This window comes from Sceloporus occidentalis, unplaced genomic scaffold, assembly GCF_023333645.1.
Source record: "Sceloporus occidentalis isolate IW3139 unplaced genomic scaffold, rSceOcc1.0.p SCAF_3, whole genome shotgun sequence".
In the NCBI taxonomy this organism is placed as follows: domain Eukaryota; kingdom Metazoa; phylum Chordata; class Lepidosauria; order Squamata; family Phrynosomatidae; genus Sceloporus; species Sceloporus occidentalis.
The window spans coordinates 18639241-18661415 of NW_028316983.1; the positions used below are offsets into that span (position 1 = coordinate 18639241).

Genomic DNA, 22175 nt, shown 5'->3' on the forward strand with positions numbered 1-22175 from the left:
AAACTTCTGCTCCACCACAATGGCTGCTCTCTTGCTGCAGAAAATGTTGCAGTTGGAAAGTGGCATGGTAGACTCTGGAGAAGGAAAGGGGGTGTGCTAAATTAGCTATTTGATTAAGATTGTCTAACCTAAGTAGCATCTCCTGACTTCCCCTCCTCCCCTAGTCCACCCTAAGAAACATCCACCAGATGGGACAAAGGAGATCTGTTCAGCTTCTGATCAAGGTGCAAAGAGGAAGACATATCCACTCCCCTTGCAACATGTGACAGAGATTCTACTTCTGATCGTCACCGTCTCAGTCGTTGGTGGGAGGGAGAGTGGAAATGTCATCCTCCTTGCATCCCAATCAGAAACTGAAAGGATCTCCTTCACCTAATCCAGTGGCTATCTCTTGTGGTGGATTAGGGTGACAGTTACATAGGTTTCCAGTACAACTATGTAGGCTTGCTAAATACAGACTAGTTACGTATCCATAACTCTAGGTTATAATCCGTAACTGCAGCTCTAAGGATCAGTCTTTATTCCTGTATTGTGTTAATATTTATTTTAAAAAGGCAGTTGGAGGCATTAACAAGTATAAATAGCACCAAATTATAAGCTGTTAAATTGTTAGTTGAACACTTCATAGTCTCTGAAAGGTAAGGTAAGGGTCTTTAGATTGTGCCAGTAGGTTTGTTGTGGTGGTGGTGTGGCTTCAAGTTATTTCCAACTTAATAGTGACCCTAGGGCCAACCTGTCATGGGGTTTTCTTGGCAAGATTTGTTCAGAGGAGGCTATCCATTGCCTTCCTCTGAGTCTGAGAGCAAGCGATTTTTCCAATGTCACCCAGTGAGTTTTCATGGCTGAACTGGGAATTGAACCCTGGTCTCCAGAGTCATATATGGTCCAGCACTCAACCCACCAGACCACACTGGTCAACCATAAGAAAGATTGTATCTACATTACAGTTACAACAGTTTGATCCCACTTTAATGTTGTGGCTACACCCAGTGGTCTTATGGGATTTGTAGTTTGGTGAAATATTCAGGATTCTCTGTTAGACTGATGAAGTATGGCACAAGAACTCTCTAGTATACCACAACAAACAAATCCCAAGATTCTGCCTCATGGCAATTCAAGTGATCTGAAACTGCTATAATTGCGCAGTGTGAGTATATCTGTCACCTTCATGTAAACAAGTTCTGGGGCAGCACGCTCAAGGTCCTCTGTCATATATTTTCCATTAATTATGTAGAGACTTCTTTATACTGGTATGTGAAAAATTAGTGTTGCTTCTCGGTCTCACAGTGCCTTTTCAGTGACTGCAGCTCTCTTACTTTGAATATCTTTCAGACATGCAGACAGGATTTTTTAAAAAGTATATTTAGTGCAAACCAATAGTCTCCAGTGTTAAAGGAAGAAAGGAAGATGTACAAGCATCCCAAAATTGGCTCTTTCCAAAGATGTACCTATTCAATATGTACAGTGCCTGCTTTCTTATTGTATGTAGCAATTACAAGAGGTGTATTGGATGCTTAGGAGTACCTGCCAGCTGTGTTTAAAAAATACCAAGGAGTTTCAACATCTAGTTGTTTCCTGGCCAGGAAAAAGAATGGCTGCAATGTGGAAAGAAATCTACAAACTGGACCTGTCCATGTACACTTGGCATTAATATGTACATTACAGTGAAGCTTGGAAAGTTAATTAAAAATAAGTAGTTACAGTTCCAAGACTCAAGTGTGGTCTGGCTGTTTCAGGTTGTCTACCTGTGATAGATCTCACTGGGTTTTGTCAGAAGTTGTTGCTTCCTTGCCCACTTGCCCCATTCTTTTTGTGAGCTGTTTGTAGTGATTTCATGGATCTGCACTAGGGCTTTTCAAGGTTTTCTTTTTATTTATTTTTTTAAAAAACCTTGGTTTGCTAAGGTGGTCCTATGGTTTGAATGTCAAATTTTCTATTAATTTTTTTTCATTCTTTGAATTATAGTTTTATAGTGCAAAAGTGCCATTTCACTGATGCTATATGTTACTAATTTTTTTTTTTAAAGGAGAACAAAAGTATACTTTGTTTGAATATGTTTTATCATTAAAGAGAAACTTTTGGGTGGGAATAAAATGTTGAAACTGATGCTGGTAACTGCCAGAAAATAGTCTGGGAAACAAAAACATTGTTTCCATATTTTGTTTAAAATACTGAGCTTCCTGACACATTTGTCCCATCTGGCAGAGCCCTTTCTCTATTCTAGTTCATTTTTCATATGCACTTATTTCATTGGGGAGTATTACAAATTACAAATATGGCCGCCCACTAGTGGTGGTAAAATACAATCTACCACCTTAGGAAATCTATCCCATCCTTCTTCTGAATATGCAGATCCAACCAAGCTTCAAAATGTAAAAGAAGTGAAAGACTCCCACCTTGGTTTCACTTTATCTGTTCTCAATATAAAGTCAGCCCTCCCCATAGGTGGGCTTGCCTTCTGCGGCTTTGAGCTTACACAAAAGGCAAGCCCCAGCAAAAGTAATGGGGCATGTACCCATGCCGCCGTGAACATGCGCCGCCACAAGCACGCACCCCATTATTTTCTATGGGGCTTGAGTATACGCTCTTTTCCCATACAGATCCCCTGCATATGGGGAGGGGAGACTGTATAACAAGAAATTCACAGAGCTTGGAAACACTGCTGGCTGGCTGTGGATTCTGGGAGCTGTAGTCCAAAACAATAACTTAACCAAGCTTTACGACTCATACTTATGCTGAGTGTGGTCTTGCAAAGCAAAGTGGGAATTGTGTAGATTTCCAGATGCTGTTGAACTGTATTGTGCATCAGTGTGTACAATTCCTACTGCACATTGCAAAAGGTAACAAAACTCCCTCATTGTCTAAAACGAAGGACACACTCCACATTGATCAGTATATTAACAGTCTTAGATTTGTAGGATCTTAGAGCTGAACGGGGACCTTGTAGGGTATCTAACCAGCAAAAAATGAAGTTTGAAAATTATTCACTTTATTTTTATTTACTTTCTCTACATTTTAATTTATATAGTTATACACTCCATGTGGATAACTGAAGTGGACACCTAAACATGTAATGTGTGATAACTAGCTTTCAGTATGTGTTATGTGCAAATTATTAATCTAAACCAAAGGTTTCATGGAGAGATGGAAGTGTCCTGTACAGTGAAAGTAACTTTTCAGAATTTGGGAAAGGTACTTTTTATGACTACAGCTTCCAGAATTCCCCAGCTAAGGGAATTTGCAATTTTTACCTGTATGATCAACACAGAATAGCGGTTTATAAATAAAACTTATTATTATTATTATTATTATTATTATTATTATTATTATTTGTAGTGTTTAAAGTAACTTTTGAAAACAATTTGTAAACCCATGTAATTCACTGAGCTGTTTATTTATTCAAAAGAACAAAAACTAGGGTGTTGTGCTTCTTATGTGCAGTGCCCTTGACTTATTTCATTACCTATTTTATTTTTTAAAGTATTTTAATTGCTAAGATTATAGTGTAAAACTTAATTCTGATAAAATTCCTCTGAAAATGGCTAACAATATATTGTGTAAAGGTAACGTTTTAAAAGCAACTGGAAGTATTGCCTTAGAAATGTTACACTAAAACAACATCATACTCACTCTTTTGAAATGCAATTTTTTTACACCCTTCTTACCATTCCCTCTCCCATCATTAATTCTTGGTTTCTTCATTGTGGGTCCCACACTGAGAGAAAAGTAGGTTATAAGTAAAATAAAATGAAATAAAATGTACTTTTTTGCATCTGTTAGCCGTCTTACCCATACATCTTTTCTCCTCAACTCTGTGAAATAGCAAATGTTTGATGTTAAGAAATAGCTCTTTGAGAAGGAAAACAACCTCTGGACGCACTTCAGCATTTTGCCTTAGGGGATTAGCTTTGTAGCTCAGTGGTAAGGAGGTCAGCAACTGATAACTTGCAGCCTGAATTACCCAGGTTTCTGTCAGACAGGAGTTTGAATCCCCTGGCAGTATGAATGCAATCAGCTTTCAGATAGACATGCCCTATAGCACATTGTTCTGCATGTTCTAGGTTCATTTCCCCACATATTGACCTAAAAAAGATACATAGGATGTCTTGAAGGATTCTGGCTTCAATCTCTCAAGAGTTGCTCCAAAAAATTGAAAAGTTACCTTCTTGGACTACAGCTGCCAGAATTCCTTAGTCAACCATGGCCATGGTAGCCAGCTCTTATCTTAGAGCTGACGTTCAGAAAAGTCACATCTTCTAGCTTTGAACTTTCCTAGTTAGAAAAGACAATTCTTTGCTTCATCAGTCAGTGATCTGGCTCTGCAACATGTTCAGCTGGGCAAAAACCTACTTTCAAGATACAGATGTTTCGCAGATTGATTTGTATTTGTTACATGCAGCTAGAAAATTGTAATCCTCCATTAACAGCTGCTGCAAAATGTCATTATATTGTAGCATAGACTAGCTTGATCCAATTCTGTTATTTAATTCTCTTTTAACTTTTGCAATCAGTGTTTTAGCTGTTTTTATAAAGTATTGTAAGATGCCTTAGATTCCATTTTGGGAGAAAGGTGGGATATAAGTGCAATAAATAAATATAATAAATATCATAAGAAAAATTGCAAAGCTGTAGGTACAACTATACTATAGTACAGTTGTAAATTAACAGTGAACCAACCTTTATCATGTAAGTGTAATTTCAGTTACATTTCATGACTGAGCCTCTTGGAGGCTTCACATTCATAGGGTCACAATAAGTCACAGTCAATCTGATGACACACAACAACAGTTGCAGTAGTGTGACGTCACTAAATGGTGGAGGAGGAATATCCTTCAAGTGCTGGCTGATGCTCTACATCATGTTCCTGCCCAGAACCAAATTAAGACCTTTGGAGGCCCTAAGCATTTAAAAGATTTTGGTGCCCCCATATATATCTAATTCAAAATATAAACAATAATAAACTTTAAAATATTTTTTAAAAACTCCAAATTTGGAGGAAAAAAAATATCTTGCAACTCTGTACTGAGCGCCACTGCACTCACTCTCAGTGGACAACTGAACAGTACAGCCGACATGACCAAGACAAAAATTATCATATGAGCCTTAGTGGACCATGTGGCAGCTTACCAGTTACCAGATTTTATTTTTGTTGTATTGCCAAGATTAATGAATAACATTAACTTCTGTTATTTTTATTTTAATATTATTTTTATTATTGTGTGTGTGTGTGTGTGTGTGTATAGTGTTGTGTAGTAGTTTGAGTGCAGGACTACAACTCTGGAGATTATGGTGCGATCCCCCACTTGAGCATAAAAACCCCCAGGGTCACCTTGGGCAAGTCACATTCTCTCAGCCTCAGAGGATGACAGTGGCAAATGCCCTCTGAAGAAACATGCCAACAAAACCCTGTGATAGAGTTGCCTTAGGGTTGCCAGAAGTCAAAAAAAGACTTGGAGGCAAACAACAACAGATATATATGTATGCTCTGTTGTAAGGCTATGAGAAGCTGGACCAGAAGAGACTGGGAAGTTAGTGACAAAAGCAAATACACACTTGATTTTACTGCTGCTGGTCCCACAGCTGCTGCAAGTTGAATAGGAGCTCTTCTGGTGTTAATACTCCTTCCAAGGTTTGGCACCAGAAAGCTTCCATTCAACATGGAGCAAGTATGGGAGGATTGATAGTAAAATCAGGAGTGTTTGTCACACCCATGGTGGCAGGGTCACCATCTACCTGTGGGAAAAGGAAGTGTTTTGTGGCACAGGGTTGTAGAACATTTAGAATTTATATTATGTTTGTCAAAAGGGTGGGAGGGGGCAAGCAGTGCAAGCTTGGAACTGATATACCTTGCAACTAATATATAGGTTGAGTCTCCCTTATCTGCAGTTCGGAATTCAGTCAGCCCTCCATATCTATGGGTTTTTTAGTCATGGATTCAAGCATCCACAGCTTGAATTTTTTTAAAAAAAATACATACATTTCAAAAAGCAAACCTTGATTTTGCCATTTTATATAAGGGATACTATTTGACTGTGCCATTATATTAGATGGGACTTGAGCATCCACTGATTTTGATATTCAGAGAGGGTCCTGGAACCAAACCCCAGTGGATACCAAGGGCCCAATGTACTGCAAAAACTGAAACTTATTTCATGGGATGCTGAGATAGTGACACCTTTGCTTTCTGATATTTCAGTGTACACTGAAACATCATTTGTCCATGAAACAAAATAATTTTGCCCATGGACAAAATTATTTTATACATTGTATAAAATTACCTTCAGGTTATGTGTATAAGGTGTATATGAATCTTAAATGAATTTTGTGTTTAGACCTGAGTCCCATTTCCAAGATATCCCTCATTATGTATGTATATGCAAACAAAGGTATTCCAAAATCCAGAAAAATCAAAATTAGAAAACACTTCTGGTCCCAAGCATTTCAGATAAGAGAGACTCAACTTGTACCTAAAATCACCTAGTGCCACTCTGCTAGTGTTTAGTATAGCTGTAATTGACTTGTTCTTTTCCATACTGACAACGATGAGGGAAAGAAAAGTACAGAATGTTAACAGTATGTTATATTTTGTCAAGCTTTGGTCACACATTTATATTAAGTGCCAATTGTAAGCCTGGTTACTAACCTATATGGAACCATGAACCAGTTCTATAGTTTTATCTTTTGCAATTTTTGTCCCCTTGTAAATCATGATTTTCTATAGAAAGATGAGGCAAGGTGCAGCATAGATTAAAACATATAAAACCACTTAAACACATAGGTTAAAACACATAAAACATTAAAATCATCCAGACATAAAATTTAAAATATATCAATTTAAAATTAATAGTTTAAAATCGACTGGGTAGGCCTGCCAGAAGAGATAGGTCTTTAATACCGTTTTAAATTCAGAGAGCATGCTTAGCTGTCAAATCTCTCCTGACAGGTCATTCCAGAGTTTAGGGGCAGCCAATAAATAGGTCCTTTTGGTGTCAGTTCCCAACCTAGTCCTGACCAGTTGAAGTAAATGTCCCCAGAGGATCTGAATGTACAGGGTGGATTATATTTATACCATAGCAGAAATGTAAGCAGTTGATTTGGACAGCAGATCCTAAAAAAACAGTCCTGGCATTCCATTTTTCTTCCTCCAGTCTCAGTTTCTGATTATGACTTTATTTAATAGATCATCTGAATTTTTATTTAATGAATAATGAATGGGGTGTTATTTTGGCCTTTTTCTTTTGCTGGAAAAAGTATAAGTGGAAATTTAGTCTGGTTGAATTCACTGATGACAAATGCATGTTTATTGTATGCAAAGGAGTCATAAGTCCCTTTAAAGTGCTAGGAAAGTAGAGTGTTTAAAACTCCACTGAGTTTTCAACTGCGTGACAACCTCCAGCTGCCTCCATCCATGTCTTCCTCTACAGTAGAGTATTCAGTCTGACATCAGCCCAAAGAATTGGAGCACCAGATGGGATCATGCAATGGCCGTGCCCACTGCTAAATTAAATATAAACCAGTGAGCATAAGGCAGTGATACACTCACCACTTAGTAAATCTGCCCAATGGGATGGTGCAAAATAAACATTTGTATGTCTCACAGTGATTCCCGCCTCTGCCCAGTATTTTAAACTGTTATCAATCAGGCTTTTAAGGCAGCCAAGTGAAATTCCAATTGTAGCAAGGTTCACTGATGTTTATTGTTGTTATATGCCTTCAAATTTTTTCCAACTTATAGTGACCCTATCACAGGGTTTCCTGAGGTTGAGATTGTGTGACTTTCCCAAGGTCACCCAGTGGATTTGCTTGGCTGAGCAAGGATTTGAACCCTGGACTCCAGAGTCATAGTTGAGTGTTCAGATCACTATACCACACTGGCTCCTTCACTGATATTTACTTCAAATAAGTGTGCCAAAAATTCCCCCTGGTGAACTTTTCTTTTTTCCAGGGAAGCCCTGTTAGAGATAGTAATGCTTCCTTATCTAAGAAGAAATTTGTAGTTATTACTGATACTATGCACATCAAGTGCTCAGAGCAACTCAGAAGTATTGTATATGTAAAATGTGACTTTGTGACACTGTCCCTGCCAAAGGGAAGTTTCAATCTAGATATAAGTAAGTCTGCAAAATCATTTTCAATAAGGAAACCTCATCACAAGATTAAAAAAAAAGATTCTGTAACTTTGCCATGGTTCCATGTTCTTTAAATTAATCTAATGGAACAGAGAACAATGGAAATACAATACATGGAAACTTTCCCCTAAAAATTAACAGTCCCAGTTCCATTTTCTCTCTACCATCTGGTGGAACTTTTATGTGTGTCCCTCTAATTTTTTATTGTTTTGTTTTTTGTGCATTTTAATTTAGAAGTAAAAACTTAGGTACACGCCCAACTTCAATGACTAAGTATTTTCATAGCCACATGCAACAGTTTTCTGAAAGGTGGGTGTTGTATCAGTTACATAACTTAAATGTAGCAACTTAATTAATATCCCATATGAAACTAACGTTGGCAATTCATTGTCTTTCCAAATCCTTTATCTTACCAGCATTTTAGGGTATAACTTATCTCAAGTGACATATACAAGGGGGAAATATATTTTCATTTTTAAACCCACTTTTGTTTAATCTTACCTATTTTCAATTATAATCTTTCCTGTCATCCACTTCCCATAACTTTGTGGTGTTTACTAATTAATCATATCAAATGAGAGGCCTTGTATAACTACCCTGTGGAATCTTACCTTCCAATTTCTGGACAGGCTAAACTAGAAAAAGGCTAAACCTGAGCTGCTCCAAGTCTTGGTTTGGGGGCTAAAGTGTGGAATAAGTAAATAAATAACCTGAAAATAAAAATAATGTAGTTTTCTTTGTCCCCATTCACTTTTCACTTTTCATTTTTGATGAAATGAATGGTCTGAAGTTGCTTTGCTTTTTGTTCTCTTTTCAAATGAATTGCTTGGCTCAAACAGTGAAACTTAAACTTACTTGATCTCAGATAAATACATTGTGAAAATGGTTCAATCAAATCAAGGTGTATCAACTGCATCTTGTCAACCAGTTGTACATTGGAAACAGATATAGAGATATCATGATGAAAGGAGTCATCCATTTCCCCCCAAGCTGGCATTAATCACTTTATAGAGTTTGTAAATATGTTCTGTTCAAATGACTCCTCTCCAACCCTTGCTTTAAAACATAAGTTCCTAAAGGATTTTGTTTTCATTACTGTATGTACTTCACTTTTTCTATTTTAACAAATCCTTTTTTATTTTTCCAAAAAAGGATCTTCTTTTGAAATTAAATATGACTGCATTGCAATTTCTGGACAACTTCCTAATTGCATATAAGTTGCATTTTATAGCATTGTGGTCATAACTTCTTGGCAGTTACATCTTGTACCGGTATCTGGGCATCTTTCCCAAAGCTGTTGTGTTATGTATGACCTTTAGCCTTTGAGGAGAGGCAAGCTAGAACAAAATAAAATTTGGATGGAGACAGTTATTGATTGGCATAGCAACACCTTAAATGTTTGCTAAGATTTCAAGGAGTTGTTGATTTCTAAGAACTATTGTTGTTGTGGTTGCCTTTAAATCATTTCCAATTTACGGCGACCCTAAAGCAGACCTATGAGGCGGTTTTCTTGGCAGCTTTCTTCAGAGGGGTTTGTCATTGCCATCCTCTGAGGCTGAAAGAGTATGAATAGCCCAAGGTCACCCAGTGGGTTTCCATGGCCAAGTGGGAATTTGAATACTGGTCTCCAGAGTCCTAATCTGTGCTCAAACCACTTCAGCATGCTGGCTCTCAGAAATATCATCAGGAGCCATAAAAAGAGTAGAAAGAAGCTTCCACAATTTGTTAGTTTTTGTGTCTTATATGAATGCATTGCAAGTTAATGATTGATTACTTCTGGACTGGGAATGTATTGGAAATAAGAGGAACACCATACACATGCTATGGCACTTGATTCAGGTCATGGCTGGGCCGCATACCATAGATTGCAGGCTATTGTAGAACAACTGCTTAAATCCATCTAGTGGAGGGTAGTAGAAAAAGAGGAATACTGTGAACCAGAGGGCTAGACTCAATTCGGGAGGTCACGAGGTTTTAAGGAGGGGCTTGGGAATGTCTCATTCATAGAGTTGCCATGAGCTGAAGCCAACTCAAGGCTGTTTAACAACAGCAAAGTATCATGCTGTGAATATGGCTGTTAATTATCGTATTGCTTAAGATATAAACATGGTATTCAGTTGCTTTTCTTCTTTGATACACACATGCATCTAAAGCTTAAATTTAGAAGTTGCTTTCTGTAGCATTTGCATTTTTCGGAAGCACAGCTTCATTCCATCCAATTTCCATATTACGTGTTTTTTATTAAAGTACCCATAGTATCTGTATGCATTTCCCCTAAATGTGCACATTTTTGTAAGTAATTACCACTCTTATATGCCTCTATTGTATGTTGTTTTCCTCAGTATAAGCATTTTTGTATCTATTTTTCTTTAATGTGTGCATTTTTGCACTTTTAAAAAAAAAAATCAGTGAACTGTGTCAGAAATTTGTGTCAGAACCAAAGGATAATTGCATGCCAGTTTGTGTAGAAGTCTGAAAGCACGAATTAGATCAGTTGCCATTAAAATACAAAGCGCACAAATTTCTCCAAAATCCCTACCTACCTTACAGCATTATCATAAGGACTGAATGGGCTGACTCTATATGTAACACCCTGTCCTCTTGCAAGGATAAGCAAGATATCAGTCTACATATGTATTAAATTATTTACACCCCACTTTATAGCAAAGATCTTACTGTGAATCACAGACAACAGAACTGTTTAAAGGATATAGTTAATATTAACAATATGTCTAATAAATCCATTTTAGTAATTATATGACCTGCTGCTTGTATCTTTAAACTGTGCAATTTGAAATGTTATGCTTCAGATGAAGATACACAAGGACTTTTTAAAAAGGCAAAACAAATGGATGAAATCCCTGGCAAGATAGATGAAACCAAAATCTTAAGTTCACATTGTTCCCCTATTGCTCCATTATACACCACTTTGAGATAACCACATGTTGTAATATATTTACCATCCTATAATCTTACTGAGGAGCCTCCCAAGGATTAGATTGCGGAAGGGTTGCGCTTAGAGGCCTAGATTTCTTAGAAGTAAGAAGTCCTTAGATACTTAAAACATGTTCTATAGTTCCTTCCCTATCCAAAGCCATAGGCCAAGCTTTCTAGCTTTCCCAGACAACCCATAGAAAACCTGGGGAGTTGACCAGATGCACAACATTCTAACAAACCTAGTTAGTGCATTAGAGGAAGCACATGTGTACAGTCACCTGTTCCAGAGTGCTTTTCAGACACCCCTGAAAAACTTATTGCTACTGAAGTGTGATCTTCTAACTGCAATTGGAAGTATTCAGTCTTAGCCTCCACTTCTGGTGAGCAATTATAATTGCTAATGTACAGCTTTGGGGCTCTTTCACTCTACACATTTGTAGTGCTACACTCCACTTTAATTGCCATGGTTCCATCCTACAGAATGCTAGGATTTACACATTAGGGAAAGGTGTTTAGAAATCTCAACCAAAGAGTGCTAATGTTTCACCAAACTACAAATCCTAGGATTCCATATGATGCAGCCATAGCAGCTCAAGTGGAATCACAACGAGGGACTTACATTGCCAAAACATTGCTGAACTGTTGCAGAAGCGCGAAGGACGATTGTCCTTTCCGCTTTCCTTCCATTCATAAAGCATGCACAAAGAAGCCATTTTTTGAATCACAGGATATCCCGTAATTCAAAAAATGGCTTCTCCACGCACGCTTTGTTGATGGAAGAAAAGTAGGAAGCCTCAATTGCGTTTTAGAAACACAACAGACGATCCCACCTTTGTGCTTCTGCAACAGATCAGCAACAACAAACTACAATTCCCAGGATTCTCTAGCACTGAGCCAGGGCAGTTAAAGTGATCTCAAACTGGATTATTTCTCCAGTGTGTTTTGCACCCTAGTCTTAGACACTTTGATAGATCAGGCAGTGATTTAAATGATATATTGTTGATGTGTGCCTTCAAGTAATATTCAACATACGGAGACCCCTAAGGCAAAACTATCCCAGGGTTTTCTTACCAAGATGTGTTCAGAGGGGGCTTGCTTTTGCCTTCCTTGACCAAGGTTTCAATGGCTGAGCAGAGATTCAAATCATGATTTCTGGAGTAGTACTTCAGTGCTCAAACCACTTTACCATCCTGGTTCTGATAATACATGTTGACTCATTAATGCATAGATAGAATATAAAATATGGCCTAGATGTGAATAATTTGTGCATATGGTCAGGGATTTTTATGTAGGATCATCTCCCAGTGTTCTTGTTGCATGTGCCCTTCCAGTATGGAATTGCTGAACCCATCTCCACCACCAGCACCCCTTTCCTTGGAAAATTATGACAGTGGCTGATTCATCTGCTTTGCCCAATGCTTCTCAGTGCTAGATTGAGAAACACCTCCAGGACCTCTTCCACAGTTAAATAGTGAGAATGAGTGCTTACATCCAGTGCAGTTCACAGAAGCAAAGTAGCTGCCATGATAATCTCTAGTATACACTATGTTAGAGTCTGAAGTATTCTGGGATGGTAAAGGTGGTGGAAGTAGCTCTGTCCTGTTCACCTAACATTTTCCTGGAGTAGTAAGTAAAAACCAAAGGAATGATATACCCTTTGGGCATGGTATTTCTAAATAAATAATTACTGGATGTGAATTCTCCCATTCAATAAGATCACGAGTGCAGGATTCTCCACTGTATACAATCCTGTCAAATCCACAAAGTGGCGATACCTTTGTTAAGCCAATTCCAAAGCATAAAATACATTACATAATCTTTCGAAGTTTCACTGGCTTCTTCATCAGGCAAAGACGTTAAAAATCATACAGGACGGTAAGAAAATTGCCAATGTTAGTCACAGGCTTTAACAGTCAAAAAAGTTCTTCTGAGGGACACCAGGCTCTCAAGGAAAGTTACTTTTCTGTCGTTAATGGAGTTGAAACTTTATTATCTATCTTTTATTGGCCCTTGTCCTCTCATGACCAAGAGGAAAAATGGCCTCTGCCCTTATTGAAATCCCTCAATACCATCTTAAATAACAACGGAGTAACATCTGAGATAGAATATAGGCCTATGACTCTGACACTGTCAACCTTTTTTTCCTCCTGTACGATTTCTGACATCCTTGCTTGATGAAGAAGCTAGTGTATCTTAGAAAACTTGCACTATGTATTTTGTACTTCAGAAATATACTTTATCTGGAGGTCACCAAATAAAGGTATTGCTGCTTTGTAGAATTTGTTTATTTTGCTAGTGTTTTTATTATACAGCCCACCTCCAGAAAATGTCTGAAATAGAAAAAATTCCTAAAACTCTTATCAAAGTATAGACTTTTAAAAAACATATAATTTATCTGGGATTCCAAAAATTATAGCATGAGGGATTATTTATATTTTTGGTTCGCAGTAACTAGCAGAAAAACTAGCAGAAAGGCAAAGAATCAGACAGTCCCTGATTACGTTCTATGTATCCATTTCTTTGCACTGGGTATGCACTTGGACACATAACTGTTACTTAAAGAATGCATTGCCTTCTGGCCCTTCACAGTCCAGGAGCCCAAGCATTTGCCCCTTATGCAAGTTGCTGGTCCTGGACTTGGGTTCTTACACAGAAGAAAACAAACATTACAATTTATCTTACTATATATATGAAAATGAATTAGTAAGACCAAGTTCAAATCTTGCCTTGGCCAAAAGGATTATTAAGGATCTAGTATGATGAAGTACACTGTATGAACAGAAAGCATTAATAAGTTTAAAGAGGAAAAGGACAACATCCAGCAGGGATTCTCAAAACTTTTTCTTCTTCTTTCCAATTTTAGGAAGGAAGCTTGTGGCCTTCAGAAAGCACGGTGTCAGGAAATGGTGTAACAGAGGTAAGGCGCAGAGTCAAAACATAGTTTGGAGCATAGCTTGATTGGCTGTCATATGAAACAGGAAGGATCATGGTTTTCTTCTCTCTTGTCTCCAGCAGCAAGTCTACACACCAAGGCCTACAGACAGACTAGCAGTTCCATCCTTCTTGCAGAGGGACCGTTTTAACAGATTCCAGCCAACATATCCTTACCTGCAACATGAAATTGACCTGCCGCCCACCATCTCCCTGTCAGATGGAGAAGAGCCCCCTCCTTACCAAGGGCCCTGCACACTGCAGCTCCGAGATCCAGAGCAGCAAATGGAACTCAACCGGGAGTCAGTCCGAGCACCTCCCAACAGAACCATCTTCGACAGTGACCTGATAGATCATTCAGTATATGGAGGACCCTGCCCTCCCAGCAGCAATTCGGGTATCAGCGCAACCTGCTACGGGAGCAACGGCAGGATGGAAGGACCACCTCCCACATACAGTGAGGTCATAGGTCACTTTCCCGGCTCAACATTTTATCAGCACCAGCAAAACAACAGCGGGATGCCCTCAATACTTGAAGGGGGCAGGCTCCACCCTTCGTCACAAATCAATAGCCTTGAGAGCACAATGGCATGGAACAAAGATAAAGAGAAACAAAAAGGGCACCCCTTTTAAAAGAAAAGAAACCGAATGGAAAAAAAACACTCTGCACTTCTTGTTAATGGGGCCGGAGGGTTGGATGGGTGGGTGGGCAGGGCAAGATATCTAGAGATAGAGGGAAGGAGTGTATGGAACAAAACACCCTTCTGCGCCTCTGTGTAGTATAAATATTTACATGTTATGTTTGGTCTGAATGCACAAGCCAACAAAGCTTGCAAAAAAAGATTTCTTTGTTGAGCTCTGTTTAGAAGGTTTCTTTTTTGTTGTTTTTTTTTAAAAAGAAATCTACAGCAGCCCTCTTACTTTTCCCCTTCCACACCCTTAGTTTTGTTTCAAATTGAGCTGCGTGTGTGAATGTGACACCTTTTTTGTTTATTTCACTTAACTTTAAAGACAAAAATATTTGCACAAAAACGTTTGTTTAAAGATCTGCAATATATATATATATATAAATATATATTAAAAAAAGAAAAGAAACTGTATGTGTGTTGGGGAAGCAGGAGTATTTTTATAATAGAAGAGGCCTATTGAGAAAAAAAAAGTTTGTGTTGTGTTTTTCTGAACTAGAATAAAAACATGGCAATTTTTGAGCGTCAACTCAAAAAAGCATGTATTACATTGTAAAAAGAAGAAGAGAAAGAAGAGGAAAAAAAACAAAAAAAACAAAGCAGGGGTTTAGAGTTATTTATATAAATGTTGAAAATTTTGCACTATTTTTTAATATAAATGAGTCAGTGCTAGTGTTTGTCAAAAACCTCTATCATGTCTACCACAAAACTGTTAAGAGAAATATGTTGAAGATGAAAAAAGAATTATGCGGGAGGGAACACCTATAAGTCTGAAAACACAGACCAGGAAGGAACATCATAAAAGGACTGTATCTTGTGCTATTTTGTTTAACTCTCCAGAATCAAATGCTTGTGTCTCAAACCTAAATGAGTTCTGTGACACCTGACTACAGGTATTGTTAGACACCTGAATACATAATGTGTATGTTCCAATGCATCACTTATGAAGGGAGCGCATGTGTGTGTTCATTTCCCCTTTCCTTGTTTTTTTAAACAAATATGGTATTCTATCAAGCTCCAATTTCTTTGTGTACGGGGGTGGGGGCGAGCCTTTTGGAAAACCAGGAAAGAGGCTTATTTTTATACACTCATCTCAATTGATATGGTGCTTGTAAATTTTATTTTACTTTATGTTGCACTTAGGTATCTGTTCTCCAGGGTCATAATTCATCCACTCTTCTACATTCCCTATGAAAACAAGATTTTGCTTTTCTTTTTGTAATTCAAAGTTCTGAATCTGCATTTGTTTTTACCATTTCTAATTACTGGAAATGTGACAACAAAAAGGCAGGATTCCAAAACAACTCTGCAGATGGGCCTTCCTAGCCAGTGCTTGGAAATAACAAATTATAAATACCATTATATGTAACCTGTTACTTTGGGAAAACATGTTGGCATAACAGTGCTCCTATTAACAAGTAGTAAGGACATTATTCCCCTTGCCCCCATGTAACTTTTACTTGTTACCTTTAGGGGACTAAAATGCACTGGGGGGTTTTGAGGGGATTCTCCTTCCCTCCAAAATAAGGCTTGTTTCTTATTTTACTAGATTTTTAAAAAAGAATTGAACAACAAAAAAGCAAGAAATAACTAATTTTTCAAGCTTTAATGTTAATGAGCTATTTGGGGGGGACTTTGTAACAAATTGCATAACAAATTACTTTTTTAAAAGTTACTTTTCAAGCTCTTTCTAGTGATTACTCAAAAGCAGGTGTGAATGGAAAGCTTCTATTTGATGGAACCTCTCTGTGCTCTGGAGCCCTTGAAGCACATAGAGGTGACATATTCTTTTGTCACAGCTCTGAAGAACCAACCTCCTTAACAGGCAGTTAGAACAGCCCCCTCCATTGCTATTGTCTCACTAATTTCAGGAGGACCATAAAAGCATAAGCAGTCATTAAATTGCCTTCTTTTTAATGACTGGGTGATGGCTTCTAATTGTCGTCGTGTCTTTTTTTTTTTTTAATATCAAGCTAATTTGCCTGTCTACAATTAAGGTAATAAAAGCACGGAAAGCATCAAGATCTCATAAACCTGCCTTATAGATGATTTTTTAAAGAAAATAATACCCTGGAAACCTGGTTTGGGGCAACTCGTGTTTTCCACAAGGTTTTAAATAAGCTTCATAAATGAAGGTTGCCCAGATGGTGAAGGACAAAGCCTCTGTGCCACTAATACTTAATGTAGAAAAAAAAAAAGGGGGGGGGGGAATGGCAGGTGCAGAGTATAGTACATGCTGCTCTTAAACACCTTCTATTTACGTACCAATTAATGGGACAGGAGTCCTGTCCTTTGTATTGTATATTCTGCCCCAACTGAGGTCTCTCCGGGCCCAAATGCAGCCCATCAGCCATACATTGCAGGCAATTAGGTGCACAAACTGCCCTTCCTCCATATTCTTTTTTTTTCCAGTCCCAAGCAGAAAGCAAAAGGCAGGGGGGAGGGAACCTTATCCCTAGGTCAATAATTCCTGAACATGGGTCCTCAGATGCAGAGCTAATGAGTAAGCATTGCTTTTTTATCTTCTGTTCGGATACCCCCCCACCCCCTTGTTGTCAGGCTACAGTTCTCAGAATCTGTGGGCATTGGCTATCCTGGCAGGGGATGCTGGTGAGTTGTAGTTCACCAACTTCTAGGGACCATTGAGTTTGGGAACTATTGTCCTAAAGAGAACTGCATTCAGCTTGATGGGTCAGAGGTGGTACAGGCCTATGAAGCAGAAAAGGCAAGCATTTCTAGTCCTATTGAACCCAAGTAGGTTGTGTTGGAATTCAATTTCCTCTACCCTAAAAGAAATAGAATGTGCTCAGCAAGCAGCCCTTAGTGAATTATCTCTTTTTTTGACCACCTCTTGTTGTTAACTGTATTTTATTTATTCTAGTTGAAGAGGCTGGGTGCACATTTGGATAGAAACATATCAACTTCAGTGATGTAGTAAAGAGTAAGGAATTGTGCTTAATGCTTTAGAAGCGAATCTACCTGTTCTGCAAGTTGGCCTTCACCCACAACTCTTACAGTGCAGCATCGTTCTGTGTCAAGGTTTTGCATCTAACCCTCCTCCAAACAAATCAGCCCACACCATCTTTAATAAGTGTTCTCTCCCTCTCTCTTGTTTCATAAAGCATTATGTCTTACAACGCTATTGTTTACATTGTTTTAAAAAATATAAGGCATAAAAGATCTGATCAGTTGCTTTAACCTTCATGGTGCATTTGTATGTGATTGCAAGTGAGTGAGAGGCATAAATTATGAAGAGCAAGAGGAAGGAAATGAAAGATAACACACACATACACGGGAATGAAACCCCAGTTCTCTCTGTTGTGTACAGGTATTAATCTGTAGCTACAAAGGCTGCCAGCTCTCTAAGGAACAAACCTGTTTGTCCTCCTCTTCTGCCTTGAACAGTAGTATGATGGGATGAAGTTGGCAAGTGAAGCCTTTAACAATATTGAGATATAAATGTGATTATATGCTAATATCTGCATGGATCACAAGGGATACATCTGTCAGTGGGCAGTTACTGGTGGAGGGTAACAGCAGAGGAAGGCTGCTAACTCTGGTTGCATTTGCACTGACACCACTTTAACTACAATGGCTCCATGCTATGGAATCCTGGAATATGTAATTGTGGCACTAGAGCGTTCTGCTAGAAAAGGCTAAATGTCTCATAAAACTACAATTCCCAGAATTCCAAAGCATTGAGCCATGGCAGTTAAAGTGATGTCAAACTGGATTATTTCTGTAGTGTGGATGCAGCCTCTACTGCCCTACTTGTGGATTTCCTGATGGTATCATCTGCTTGGCTACTGGGGACAGCAGAATGTTGGACCAGATATTGCCCTTTGCTCTGAAACCAACAGAACTGTCCTTCACGGTCTTAGATTTTTAGTTGGTGATAAAGGCACAGCTACAACAAGCAGTTGAAAAGTTGGCAACCTTTATGGCTACAGAGTTCCATCTGCTGGGAAATGCAAGAGCACTGGATTGAATGGAACAACTGTTTGCAGAGGGAACTGTACTGAGTGACCTTTATTATATTTTTATTGTTTTAAAAACAAGGAAGGTATAACATTCTGCCAGATGCTAACTAGTAAAGTAACATAAATGAAAGATATAGATAGGCAATAAGTCTTGTTTTTATGTGACTTTTCTATTACTTGAAGAAAAAAGAGAAAAACAAACCTGAAAACAGTTTTAAAACTTCTAAATGTTTGGATATATATTATGACAACAGGAAAGAGATGAATTTGAAGTTTTTGCCATTTTAAAATGAAATTTTTTGCCTTTTTTGCCTAGCAATCGGTTTTTGAACCTTTTATTTTTTACAGCATTGCAACCTTGCCCTCTTCCTTGATAGCTCTTTCATAATTGCTTTACAATGCCTACAATTTACAGATTTTTAAAAAGAACTAAAAGGAGTCACAAAGATTACAAGGTCAATGAATTTCTAGAAGTTTTTTTTAAAAAAAAAAGAAGTATCTTTCCTTTATGTGACGTGTCTATTTAGTGCCTTATTAAAAACAAAAACCAGAAATCCTCCCTTTAATAGAAAATAATCAAAGGAGAGGGGAATCCAATCATTGCTAGTGAGAAGAACTTCCAGGGTGTGGTCACTTTCGCTTTTAGATCCCTGGGTTTCCGTTTTCTCTTGTTAAGTTATGTTTGGAGGGTGGGGTGTCTTTACTCTAATTGTACCTTTGCCCCCCACTGTAACCAGTTTGATGTGCCTAGTTGTGTAAGGTGCTCCTTCGTTGTCTTGCCATCTGTTTTCTTGGGATTGTTTGCAAGGGAACTTGAATACATTTTATGCACATATCCTACTCCACTAAGGTAGTAAAATGTGGTGGATATTATAATCAAGGATACCAACCAAAAGACAAACTGAAATATATCTACTGCCCTCTTGAGCCAAAATGAGTGAACAGTAATGTCTGTGTTTTTGTTGTTTGTCATTGCTGTTGTTATTATTCTTTTCTTTGTTCTGCGATCTTACTGGTGTGTTTGCTACACACACATGGACACACCTTTTTGTAGGTTGTAGGTAGAGTATGAGCGCCGCATATCTAAAAGCTCTGCCATCTTTGCAGAATTGGCACCATGGCTGGAGGTTGTTAAAATCACACTGGAGTGCCTTGTACACAATGGGAAAATCTTGTAGGATTGCCATGAGCCTGCAGAAGTAGAGGTTAGTGTTGTTGGGCACCTTCAAGGAGCCCCCTACTGATCCCTCTTGAGTTTCATGGGCCTGCTGTCCCTCCTCATGGTTAGCATTCATCCACTATCTTCATTCAGACAAACCATGACAAGAGAGATTACATGGAGGGGCCTACTTGCCTTGCCTTCATGATTTCCCTCTGGGTGATGGTATGGATTGAGTCCAGCAGACAACTGAATTGGGCCTCTGAAACAGTGGCGTCAAAGAGAAAGGCTCACTTGTGAGGAAGACACATGGGCAACGGCTGCTTCCACATGACAAATAATCCAGTTTACCAAATACAGTTCCAAGAATTCCATAGCGCTGAGCTGAGCCATGGCAGTTGAAAATGGTGCCAAACCAGATTACTTCTGTCATGTAGAAGCAGCCAACATCTTGATCAAGGGGCTCTCCAAAACTTGAGGCATGTTGCCAGCTTTGTTACTTGGCCCGGTTTCTTTGTCCTTACCAGAAAACTTGACATGCAGCAGTGAAGCAAAGGAGAGGTCTATCCTAGCATTGAGATGAAGCAACAACCAATGCTTCAGCTGCTCTGTGTTGGCTTCTGTTAACTGGCAAACCAAAAACAATTTATTTATCTAAACTGCTTAATTGATAGCCACTACAACACACATTTACACACTTTCCATGAGTGTTTCTCACTGATCCATCCTGGCTTATACTTTTAATTGATTTATCCCTCTAAATTTAGGGTTAGTTTGTTGTGCTACCATTTCTAGTTATCAGCTCTAGTCTTAGTGTAAGTTATTTGACCATGCCAAATAACATATAACTGAAACATGATGAAGATGAGTTGATTGATTTTTCTCTCTAAACTAACTGCCAGCAGACAAAGGCATTTTACTGCATTTGCTGTGTTGTTTTAATTAAGAAAAGGATAGATGCATTTTTGTCCCGAAGCTATAGCAGAACTTATGTCCCAATTTCTTTTTCATCCTCCTCTCAATTTCCCCCTTTGTCCTCAGCTTACTTCCATTGCTGCAAACTAAGTTCAAAGTGCAAAAGTAGTTTGTACTCAACTCAGCAGGAGGAGAGGAGGTGGAAGAATCTTGCCCTTCCCAGTAGGCTCAGGCAAAAGTTTACTGCTGCATTTTCTCCTAGCTGGTCTATTCTTCCTTATTAAGAACTTTGCCATTTTGACCATATTCTGATGATACTTGGCCACATGTGTCCCAGTTTTGATCAGTGAATTGTTGGAGGATATTCAGCTCTCAAAATCTTCAGACAGGATATCCAGTAATCATGCTGACTGTGGGACTCTGGGAGTTGTAGTTTAAAAAACCTAATCTCTTCCTCCCCCAGCTCTAGGCTGTAAATATAAAATTTACATTGAATCCCAAAGCCACCAACCATTCAAATGCATTCCTGACTTCAGCTGTCACCTTGGATTTATCCTTGCCACCTTTTGATAAACTAAGGGCTTTTGAACAGAAGGCTAAAAATACTGCAGGCAAAGGAATACTGCCATGCTAGGAAAAGAGGTATATATTGGCTTCTGCCAGTTAGATCCAGGAGCTCTGCCACGTAAAAAAGCCTGGCAACCTTAATTTAATTGTGCCAAGAGAATTTCAAACATAGATTTGGACTGACCAAGGACCCAGGTTGCTCTTGAGTTTTCTCACATAGCTCTTTTCTTTTTACACTTGTGTACATGTTTACAATGAGAAATAGCCCCCATCATAACTATTACAAATACTTTTGTGTTAAGATCAGCAGCACCTGTAAACTGGCATCCTGGCCTTTAAATCAGTCCGGACTCATGAAGTCAAGGTGTGCCAGTTCCTGAATGGTTTGTGAATGATGTGATGATCTGTAGACCTGTTGTTACCTGTTGCCAGGTTGTATTTATTCCAGAAACTGGTAGGAAAAATGTTGAGCTTTATTACATGTATGGCATGAACTATCACATTAAGAAACTTGTGCACAATGGGTACCATGCCAACATAAGTGGTGATAAGAATGCTGGTTTCCCACCCCCACCCCCTTTAACTAAAGAGAAACTGCTTGGCCACTGAGTTATGGTTCAGGTTACTATTGATAAAGGCAGATCAAATTACAAATCTGCATTGATAAAAGCCAATGAAAATGTTGTGCTTCTGACTCAAGGGGAGAGGAATGGAAAAAGGAACCAAGTGAAACAGTAACTTTTAAGAAGACATAAGGCATCATTTCTGTTTAGCAACCTCCTGAGCACATATGCCAATTTGTCAAAGGCTTTTCAAGTCAAGTTAGCTTTAAAACCAATGAGGCAGTATTTAGGGGGAACAGTATCTTTGC

General features: G+C 38.5%; 1 protein-coding gene across 3 annotated transcripts in view; it reads left to right on the plus strand.

The window, feature by feature from the left end:
• Positions 1-21882, plus strand: part of PMEPA1 (prostate transmembrane protein, androgen induced 1) — a 103682-nt gene extending 81800 nt beyond the window's left edge. For 2 of the 3 annotated variants that reach the window (XM_089513749.1, XM_089513751.1), the window contains exons 3-4: positions 13930-13983; positions 14079-21882. In XM_089513749.1, the coding sequence (XP_089369875.1) occupies positions 13930-13983; positions 14079-14630 (606 nt within the window). In that variant the 3' untranslated portion in view covers positions 14631-21882. The remainder of the gene's footprint in view (positions 1-13929; positions 13984-14078) is intronic. The other variant, XM_089513750.1, reaches the window with a different exon arrangement.
• Positions 21883-22175: the final 293 nt, after the last annotated feature.